Source organism: Belonocnema kinseyi, chromosome 7 (genome assembly GCF_010883055.1).
Source record: "Belonocnema kinseyi isolate 2016_QV_RU_SX_M_011 chromosome 7, B_treatae_v1, whole genome shotgun sequence".
Lineage (NCBI taxonomy): Eukaryota > Metazoa > Arthropoda > Insecta > Hymenoptera > Cynipidae > Belonocnema > Belonocnema kinseyi.
Window position 1 is genome coordinate 41,295,895 of NC_046663.1, and position 11,731 is coordinate 41,307,625.

At 23.8% G+C, this 11,731-nt stretch overlaps 1 protein-coding gene across 3 annotated transcripts in view; it reads right to left on the minus strand.

The window, feature by feature from the left end:
- LOC117176310 (exonuclease mut-7 homolog) overlaps window positions 1–11,731 on the minus strand; it is a 63,278-nt gene that overhangs the window by 17,262 nt on the left and 34,285 nt on the right. For all 3 annotated transcript variants that reach the window (XM_033366520.1, XM_033366518.1, XM_033366519.1), the window contains 3 exons: window positions 10,651–11,079; window positions 4,476–4,621; window positions 383–718 (listed from right to left, as the gene is read on the minus strand). In XM_033366520.1, coding sequence (XP_033222411.1) covers window positions 383–718; window positions 4,476–4,621; window positions 10,651–11,079 — 911 coding nt within the window. The remainder of the gene's footprint in view (window positions 1–382; window positions 719–4,475; window positions 4,622–10,650; window positions 11,080–11,731) is intronic.

An 11,731-nucleotide genomic window follows, 5' to 3' on the forward strand; every position in this document is an offset into this window, starting at 1 on the left:
AATTTTCTACTAAAAATGGAATACTTAAATTTTCATTCAAACCTATTACTTTTCAACTTAATAAAAACAATTTTTTAATAAAATAGTTGAATTTTAAACTAACAAAGATTTTAATTTTAAATAAAAACATCTGAAATTGACTAAAATCATTTTTTCAACCAAATAGTTAAATTTCTAGTTGAAAAAATTAATTTCCAATTAGAAAAAAACTGATTTTCAGAAAAATAGTATTAATTATTATTTTAAAAAAATCAAAAATATAAAAAAACACGAATTTTCAAATAAAATAATTAAATTTTATACGGAAAAGAGTGTGAATATTGATATGAATATTATTTTCGATGAAATTCATATTCTAAATAAATGAAAATCTTGAACTTACCCTCTGATAGCAACCATTCCGAGTGAGTAGAACTCTATTTTCATTCATCGCTATTTTCATCGATTGATCGCCACCACGATCATACTCAATGTGAATGCAATTGCAGCCACACATTCGAAGCTGCTTCGCTAATCCGCCCAACATCGAGTCGCAGACAACTCGCCACTCATGCGCTGGTATCGGAAAAATTCGAACTTCCGGATTTGCATCTTGCACTCGTTGCTCAACTCGAATAATTCCGGAAGTTGCTTGCCGCATTTGGGCTGCTTGTACCACTGGAGTATTATTCACTTGTTGATCTTCAGGATTTACTGTTTGTACTTTATTGACTTGGTTCTAAAAAGTCATACAAATTCAGGATAAATTCACAAGACTTCAAAACAATTCAATTTAGATTGAGGGTGGCCGTTTTAATCGAAGAAAAATATGCCCGGTTTTTGTCCCGGTTCGCAAACATTTTGCACGGTCGATAAAATTTAAAAAAAACGAACCCTAAGGCTAAACATTTTTCCATTTGAAGTAATGAAAAATAAACTAAAAATCAAAGCACTTCAAATGTAACTCTTGAATTTTAAACTTTTAAAATTGAAGTTTAAAAGTTTCTTAATTCAACAATTTTATATACAATTACTCAATAATTAACACGTAAAAAATGGAAAATACTAAGAATTTTCAATTGTAAAATTTGTAATGAAATCTTCAAAATTTTATTTCAAAATCTTTAAAAATCTAGAAGTTGTTTTAAATGTATTCAACTTTCAAATTATTTTTGAAATTTGATTAAAACTTTGAAATATCTTTTGAAATTAATAGAATTTTACCCACAATTTTTAGTAAATCCTGAAAATTTTAACAAATTTACTTAAAATCTTCCAGATTCGTTTTCAACAATTTTAGAAATCTTTTAGAATATTTTTGAATATTGTTTTAAAATAATATTCCAAAGTGAAAAACTATTATCAATTATCCCAGGAATCTTACGAAAATGTTTTTATTCTTTTGAAACCTTTCACAATTCTTAAAAAGTTTAAAATTTTTTTTTGTTGAAATCTGCAAGCATCGAAATTTTGTTTTAAATCAGGTTGCGGCTATTTGCACCGAAATTTTAGTATGAATAGCCGAATTTTGTCGGTACAACCTTCGTTTAAATTATTTGCAAACATTAACATTTTTAAATTAATTTTGAATCTTTTCGAAACTTCTAAATACCTCTTAAAATTACTGAATTTTTTTCTACAAATAATAAATAAAGCACAAATATTTCTAAATATTAAATATATATTATTTTTCTCAATTAAAAAATTTAAAACCTAACGGATTAATAATTGAATACTTTCGACTGAAAAAATATTTTTAATTTAGTAAAAACCTTCAATTACAAATACATTATTATGAAGTGATTTTTAAGTTAAAAATAGTTTATAATGTTTTAATCGGACGTTAGCATTTTTTAATGGCAAAGACTTTCGGATTGAAACAGTTTAATTTTTAACGTTAAAATCTGGACATTCTGAATTTCGAACGGATTTAGAATCGTTTTGACAAATCAATTATTGTTCCTTTTTAAAATTAATTAATTTATATTTATACAGTTAATAAAATAAAAATACATTTTATCAAACATTTGCAAGTTCAAACGCTTTTAATATTTAAATTAAAAATTAAAATCTAAAATGGAAAATTTTGACAGCTGAAGATTTTTGAATTTCGCCTTGTAAAATTTCTTGTAAATATTGGTAAATTCCCGGTTAAAAAATAAATTCACTGTCATCTCCCGGTTTTCCGGTTTCCAGATTTAGCGGCCACCCTGAGATTCAATAGAATTCAAACGAATTGAAAACAACATTTTTAAATAAAAACAAACAGGGTGGCCGTTTTAATTACATAAAAAAATGCCCGACAATTTCTCGGTTCGCAACCTTCTTTCCAGGTCAAGAAAATTAAAAAATTCAAACTCTAAAGCCAACAATTAAATTTTTGTTGTAATTAGGGTGGCCGATTTAATCGAAGAAAAAAATTGCCGTATTTTTTCCCGGTTCGCAAACATTTTTCACGGTCCATGAAATAAAAAAAAAAACGAACTCAATTCTACACGTTTTTCCATTTAAAGTAATAAACAATAAACAACAACTTAAGGCATTCAAAGTGGGAATCTTTAATTTTAAACCATTAAAATTGAATACAGATAAACTGGAAAATTTAGAACTTATAAATAATAGAGTTCAAAGATTCAAATTAAGTTCCAAAAATATAAATCCGCGTTATCATTTTCAATACACTAAATAAAAAATCAAGCGATGAACTTTAAAAATTTTCAAAATTAGAATATTTTAAGTAATGTTAAGCTAGGCGCATTAAAAATTGAAAACTAAAATTTTTGTTAATCGTTCTTAATTTAGAAGCTAAATTTAAAAGCAATCAAGTGATTTGAAAACCATTAGAAAATATGACAAAATGCATTGAATCAAGTTTGAAATAAGTTTAAAAAAATTAAACAGAATTTAAAAGAATTTAATTAAATGCCTAAGAATTTAAGGTCAATATAAAATACTTTAAGCTAAATTAATTTTTTTTTACTATTTCCATTGAATTCTGTATAATTTAGAAGAATTCAAAAAAATTCAGGATAAATTAATAAGAATTCAGTACAAATTTCGCATGAAATTCCAAAATATTTGAAAATATCTTAAAATATTTGAAACCCTACTAATTTCTAACAAAAAAATAATTCCAAAGAATAGAAAAGAATTCAGGCTGAATTAATACAAATTGAGGGTGAATTCCAAACGAATTAAATACAATTTTGAAAATTTATTCTAACCTTTGAAACCCTTATAACTTCTAACAACAACAAAAAATCAAGTGAACAGGAAAAAAAATTTTTAAATAAAAAAATTTCTTTCCAGGCGAATTAAAAAAAAATCAAATGAATTAAAAACAATTAAATAATATGAAACATTTTCAAAAATATGAAAAAATTCATTAAATTGAGTGAGTTTGAACGGATTTTAGAAAAATTAAACAACAATCAAAAGAATTAGATTACATTCCTAAGAATTTAAAGTGAATTTTAAAGGCTTTAATATAAATTAATCAAAAATTTTTAAATCCATTGAAGCGAGAGAATTTAGAAAAATTTAGAAGAATTTAAGATACATCAACCGAAATTACAAATTTATTTAAACAAATATTTGAAAATCTTTTCGAATCATTGAAATAAATTGGTAATAATTTTTAAAATCGAAAAGATTCCATTGACTTAAGTAAAATTTCAGTGAATTTATACGAATTTAAGGGAAATGAGACGAATTCGATGAAATTCTTTTTAAAAAATCCAGCTGAATTTAAAAAATTCAAAATTATAAAAAAAATTCAATGGATCGAGTAAGTTTGAAATGAGTTTAGAAAAATGAAACAAAATTCAAAAGAATTTGATGAAATTCCTAAGAATTTAATGTGAATTTACAACAAAACAAATCAAAAGAATTCAAATGAATTGGAAGAAAATTTTAAAATCCCTTAAACTTATTAAAACACTTGAAAATCTCTTGAAAATGCCTTGGAATTTTTTTAAATACCCTAAAATATTTCAAAGTCTTTGAAATCTCTTCAAATCATTCAAATAAATAAAAAAGTGCTGCTAATCTTATAAAAAAACCCTTAACTATTTCAAATCCTTTAAAATATTTTGAAACCCTTTGACATATTTTAAAACTATTGAAAATGTAGAGGAATTAAACAAAAAATGCCTTAAAATATTTCAAATCCTCTGATCATTTTAGCAATTGAATTAAAAAAATTCAAAAGAATTTAAAAGTATTCAGGATAAGTTGAGAAGAATTCAGGATCAATTCCAAAAACTAATTTAAAAACTCTTCAAATCTTGGAAACCCTACGAAATACCTCACTTCTCTTAAATACATTCTTTAAAATCCCCTTGAAAATTTTTTAGAAATAAAAAAAAAATCCTAAAATCTTGAAAATCGCTTAAGATGATTGCAATCTATTACAAATTTCTCGTGATCTTTAAAAATGCCCTGAAATATTTCAAAATAATTAATAAAAAAGTGATTTAAAGAAAAGAAAAACTCACTCTTGTAGCTTTCTTCACCGATTTTTTCGGGGACTTGTGCGGAATGTGTTGAACTTGTGATGAGACTTCTTGAAATTGAATATCCATTTGTGAGCATTGTCTAGAAAGTGCGTCGTAAACTTCCAATAAGCAATAAGCATCCAGAGCTGTGATAAAAAAATATTTAAATATATAATAATAATAACATTATTAATTAATGAAGGTATAATACACAAGGCTCGGATCGACTCGAAAACTTGGAAAAAAGTCGCATTGTTCGTATAAAATTACAAAGAAAGTCGCACAGAATTTCGAAAAAAGTTCTTTTTAAACTGAAAATAATTAATAAATTCTTTTCAACAAAGTAGTTGGCTACTCAACCAAATGAGCGAATTTTTAAAGAAAAAGAAGATTAATGTTTAGCGAAATAGTTGAATTTTTAAGTCAAAAATACCATTTTCTTTTGAAATAGTTCAATTATCAACATAAAAAATTAAATTTGCAACAAAATTCATGAATGTGCTACCAAATAGTTGAATTTTTATTTAACAAAGATTTAAATTTTAAATAAAAAACAGTTAAATTCAAGTAAAAAATAAATCTTTATTAAAAAAAAGACGAATTTTCATCATAATAGTTGAATTTTCAAATAACCAAGATTTCAATTTGTTGAACTCCACCAAAAAAGACGAATTTTCAATAAAATACATGATTTTCCAGTTTTAAAAAGTACTGAACATAAAAGACGAATTTTCAATCCATAAAGACAAATTTCTATCAAAATAGTGTAATTTTTTATTTAAAAATGTTAATTTACAACCAACAAAGATGAATTTTTAACAAACAAAAAAAAACATGACTTTTCAACCATTAAAGATGAATTCTCAATCTATAAGGGCTAATTTTCGAATAAATAGTGGAATTTTCAGTTTAACAAGTTAATTTTCAACCAATAATGGTAAATATTCAATCAAATTCATTGATTTTCAATCCAACATGAAATATTTCAATTTTTAGTTAAAAAAATTACTTTTCAACCAAACAAAAACGAGTTTTCACCAAAATATTTAAACTTTCAAACAACAACGATGACTTTTCAAACCATAAAAAGATGATTTTCAAGCCATAAGGGCGAATTTTCAACTAAATAGTGGCATTATCAGTTTAAAAAGTTAATTTTCAACCAATAAATGTAAAATTTCAACCAAATTCATTGATTTTCAATCCAACATGAAATATTTCAATTTCTAGTTAAAACAATTAGGAAAACGAATTTTCACCAGAATATTAAAAATTTCAATCAAAAAACATTTTTATTTTAAATAAATAAAAAAAAAACAGTTGAATTCAATCAAAGAAGACGAAATTTTAACAAAAAAACATAAATTTTCAGTTTTGAAAACTATATTTTTAATCAATACAGATAAATTTTGAATAAAAAAGACGATTTTTCAAACACAAAAGATAGTTGGACTTTTAACTACGAAGTATAAATTTGTAACTAAAAATGAAATATTTCAATTTTCAGTTAAAGCTATTAATTTTCAACCAAAGAAAAACAAACTTTAACCTTAATAGTTCAATTTTCATCTAACAAAGATTTTAATTTAAAATAAAAAACAGTTGAATTCAAAAAAAAAATAAAAAATTTCAACAAAATACATGAATTTTCAGTTTAAACAAGTACATTTTCAATCATTAAAGGCAAATTTTGAATAAAAAAGATGATTTTTCAAACCAAAAAGACGAATTTTGAACCCACAAGGAAAAAATCTTAACAAAATGGTGTAGTTTTTAGTTTAAAATGTCATTTTACGACCAATAAAGATGAATTTTCAACAACAAAATATAACTTTTCAAACCATGAACGATGATTTTTCAATCCACAATGACGAATTTGTAAGAAAATAGTGGAAATTTCAATTTAAAAAGTTAAGTTTCAGCCAATAATGATGAATTTTCAACCAAATAGATGGATTTACAACTAAAAAGGATAAATCTTGAACTAAACATGACATATTTCAATTTTAAGTTAAAACTATTACTTTTCAATCAAAGAAAAACAAATTTTCACCATAATAGTTAAATTTTCATCTAACAAAGATTTCAATTTTTAATAAAAAATCGTTGAATTCCACCAAAAGACAAATTTTCAACAAAGTACACGAGTTTTCAATTTAAAAAAGTACTTTTTTAAACAAAAGAGATGAATTATCATCTAAAAATATCACATTTCAAACATAAAAGATTAATTTTCAATCCATTAGAGCGAATATTTAACTAAATAGTGGAATTTTCAGTTTAAAAAAGTTAATTTTCAACCAAAAAGAAAACTTTTCAAACATTAAAGCTGAATTTTTAATCCAGAAGCGCGAATTTTCAACTAAATAGTGGAATTTTCAGTTTAAAAAAGTTAATTTTCAACCAAAAAGAAGACTTTTCAAACATTAAAGCTGAATTTTAAATCCAGAAGCGCGAATTTTCAACTAAATAGTGGAATTTTATGTTTAAAAAAGTTAATTTTCAACCAAGTTTCAGTCAAATCGTGAATTTTTAAGAAAAAAAGAAAAGTTTCATAAAGAAATTTGAATTTTTTTTTGAAAACAGTTGAATAATCTGCCTGTAAAGTTTAATTTTCAGCGAATAGACAATTGTAAACAAAAAAAGATGAATTTTTATCAAATAGATGAATTTAAAAAAAATTAATTTTAACCAAATGCTAAAAAGACGAATTTTTTAGAAGACAGTTAAATTTTCAACAAAAATTTAATTTTCAAACAAAAAGGATCAATTGTCTAATATAAAAGATGAGTTTTCGATCCAAACGAAAAATATCTTTTATTTATACAAATTATTAATAAAAGTTTATAGTTCATTTTTTACAAAAAAAAACGTAATTCTGAATTTTACATACATAACATTCTTGTCTATTGAAAGAAAATTAAAGTAAGCATTTTTATAAAAAAAATTATTTCCGAATAGTAGAATTTTCAAATAATAAAGATCAAATTTAAATTAAAAATGAAAAAGTTCACTTTTGAACCGAAAATGAAATAGTTCAATTTTCAACGAAAACGATGAGTTTTTTTTAAACAAGAATATTAGGTTTCTACTAGAAAGACACATTTTCAACAAAATACATAAATTTTCGACTATATATTTAAAGTTCTAATTAAAAAGGGAAATTGTGTACTAAAAGACAATTTTTTTAAAACAAATTTATTAAAGTTATAAAAAAAATTAACCAAAAATGAAATAGTAAAATTTGTAGATTAAAAAATTGAAATTTCACAACATAGTTCAATTCGCAAGAAAAAAGTGTATTTTCTTCTAAAAAAGAAAACATTTTCTGATAAAAAAAATAATATTAAACGAAAAATTAAATCGTTGATATTTCTTCCTAAAAATATTTTAATATTAAATAAAATACAGTTGAATTTCATCAAAAAGGCGAATCTTAAATAAAATACCATATTTTTAAGTTGAAAAATGAATTATTAAAAAATGCATATATTTTCAATAAAATATTTCAATTTTTGTCGAAATAAATAAATTTAGAATATAAAAAAAAATTAACTAGAAATGAAATAGTTCAATTTTCAGTCAAAAAAATAATTTTCAACTAAAAAAAAAGGTTTGAACAAAATAAGAAGGTTAATTTTCTACCTAAAAGTAGAATTTTTCCGATGAAAAATTAATTGTCAACAAAACTTTTTTAATAAAGTAAATAAATTTGTTAAAAGTATAAAATTTTTTAACCAAGATAGATAAATTTTTAGCTAAATATTTAATATTCTAATTAAAAAGGGTAAATTTTTTACTAAAATAAAAAGAGTTTTTAACAAATTTGTTAAATTAAAAAAAAATTTAACCAAAAATGGAATAGTGAAATTTTCAGATTAAAAAATTGAATTTTTAAAAATGTAGTTTAATTTGCAAAGAAAAGAATTGAATTTTTAACTGAAAAAGAAAATATTATCTAACAAAAATGAAATAGTTACAGTTTCTGATAAAAAATTAATATTCAATCAAAAAAGAAGCGAATTTTTTAATAGAATAGTTGAATTATTAGCCACAGCGATGAATTTTCAACTAAAGTAATGAATTTTTGACAAAAAAAAATGATTTCCCACCAAAGTAGTTAAACTTTGACTAAACAAAGATGAATTTTTCAACGAAAAATTGAATAGTTGATATTTCTTCCTAAAAATATTTTAATATTAAATAAAATACAGTTGCATTTAAACAAAAAAGCGAATTTTAAATAAAATAACTAATTTTTAAGTTGAAAAATGAATGATCAAAAAATGTATATATTTTCAATAAAATATTTCAATTTTTATCGAAATAAATTTTAGAATATAAAAAAAATTTGACAAGAAATGAAATAGTTCAATTTTGAGTAAAAAAAATCATTTTCAATGAAAAGAAAGAAGGTTTGAACAAAACAAGAAGATTAATTTTCTACCTAAAAGTCGAATTTTCCATTAAAAAATGAATTTTTATTAAAAAAATTGGAACAAATTAGAAATTTTAAAAGTATTGGAGGTTTTAATCAACGAAATTAATTTTTAACAAAAATAAATGAATTTGCAAACAAGAATATTTTTTGTAAAAGAAGGTCAATTTTCGAGAAAATAAAAACGAATTTAAAAAAACAGTAGGTAAATTTGCAATCAAAAAATTATTTTTAAATTAAAAAGAGGCCAATTTTTAACCAAAAATGGACAAGTAAATTTTCAGTTTATCAATTTGTTATTAAAAAAAACTGATTTTTACCAAAATAGTTGATTTAAATTAAATGAAATTAAATAAATTTGCAATTTATATAAAAAAACTGATTTTTGTCAAAAATAGTTGATTTAAAACCAAAGAGATGATACTTCAATAAACAAAGTAAAATGTAATAGTTGAAATTTCAACCAAAAAATATTTTTAATTAAAAGCCGTTGAATTGAACCAAAAAGGACAAATTTTCAACAAATCATGTAATTTTTCACATAAAAGAAATCAGATTTTGACCAAAAATAAAACAAAAACAAATAAGAGACCAATTTTCAATAAAATAGTTAAATTTGCAAACAAGGAGTAGAAACTTCAGCTGATCAAACTTTAATAAAAAATAATTAAATCTAAAAAAAATAAAAATAAACGATTTTTCAATAAAACAGTTGGTCTTTTAATAAAAAATAATGTTATGTTTGTAAAATTCAGAACTACTTAAGAAAAAGTGACCAGTGATAAAAATCTTAATTTTTTTTTTCTTTTCAAACCAAATAACTGACACTTTAACTCTTTTTTACGAATGAATGATAAACTTTTATTAATAGTTTGTATAAAAAAGCTATTTTTCATTTATTATCAATGGAAAAATTAAAACAATTTTAGAAGACAGGTGAATTTTTCACAAAAAATATCAGTTTCAAGCCAAAAAGGCGATTTTTTAAAAATACAGTTGAATTCTTAGACTGAAAAGTTGAATTTTTAACAAATAGATCGTTTTTAACAACAAAAAATATAAATTTTTAACCAAATAGATGAATTATAAAAAATGAATTAATTTTTAACCAAATAGTTCCACTTAGAACTAAACAGTAATATAAAATAAAACATTATTTTTCTATCATAAAACATGAATTTTCAATAAAAGGAAGATATTTCTTTTAGAGGACGGCGAATTTTCAGCCAAAAAAGATAAACTTTCGACCAAAAAAAAAAAGATACAATTTCATCAAAATACTGATATTTTCAACAAATAATCGAATGTTTCATATAAAAAGAACAAACTTTCAAACAAAAATATTCGAATTTTCTGATTGATTTCTATTAATTCTGTTCGACGAATTCTTTAAGAAAAGGGAATGGAAAAAAGAGCGTAAAAACTGAATTTGAGTATAAAATTAATCTATTTCAAACACATTCGACTTGAAAACATCCAACTGTTAAGGCTTGCATGTGGAAAAAAATAAAACTTTGATAAGAAATTATTCCATTTTTTAAATTATCCATTAAAATCGTACAATTTTTTCTAGTTTTGAATTTCCGTTCTAAAATTCCCATCCTGATTAAAATTGAAACTAAGAACTTTTGAAAAAAAGTCGATTAGTATGATTTTTAATAAAAAATAAAAACAAAGTCGAAAAAAGTCGCACGATCCGAGCCTTTTAAAATCGTAAAAATTTGAAATAATACAAACCAGCATAAACAATTTGACTCTCCCTCAAAGGTCTTCGCTCCCAGTTCGAGAATTGGTCAGACTTATTCAATCGATTTCCCAAACAGAGCTCCACCAGTTTGCTCAGACTCTCGCCGGAGAAATTCGAATCGCCTTGGTAGGGAAACTCAAAATTGTGTTCATGGACCAGTTTTCTCCAGACGTGAAGAAGATCCATATATCCTTGTCCACCAGCTCTCACATTCGAGAGAGCCGGCAAACTTTCGCGCATCATTGCAATATCGTGTGTCAGTCCAAAGCCCAATTTTATCACATTTTTATTCTCGAAGAGCAATAGACTCAACTCGGACCACAAATCCTTGAAATCGTTTCCTAATGCAAACGTGTCCAGAATATAAACGTTCGTCTCGGTCGCTATTTGAATCAAAGCCAATTCCGACTTCTTAGTTCCTGTAAAGATTGAGTCTATAAGCTACGCTCTGGGCTTCTTTTTGTATGAATCTTCAACTGGAAGAGTTGAATTTTAAACGAAAAGACGAATTATTAACTAAAATGATCAACATTTAACTGTAATACTTGAATTTTCAACCAAACAGATGAATTTTTAAACAATAAAGTTAATTTCCTACCAAATACTAGATCAATTTTTAACGAAATAGTTAAATTTTGAATTTAAGAAGACAAATTTTCAACCCAGTTGGGAATAGTGGTCGACCATTTCGCCACCTGGTGCCGAAAACTAGAACTAGCAAGAGTAGGTACAATTGTGAAGGTGTACTTTAATTTTTGCATCAAAGTGTTTTTATGATTGTGTTGTGAAGTATAAAACAATGATTCAATACTCAAAATAAATCTTCATCAAAAATAAATAGTTTTAGATTGAATTTCCATCTTATACAGTGAAAAAAAACACATATTTGAGCTTTAGAGTTCGACTGATTCTCGTGAAAATTCAAGCGGAATAAACCAGTATTTCATATACAAATTTAAGATTTTCAAATTTATTAATTGTGGGTCCGGATGCAATAAGGGCACATAAAATTTTTTCGTGCGAAAACGAAGTCCCCTGGAGGCTTTAGAAAAAATTTTCGAATTTTAATTT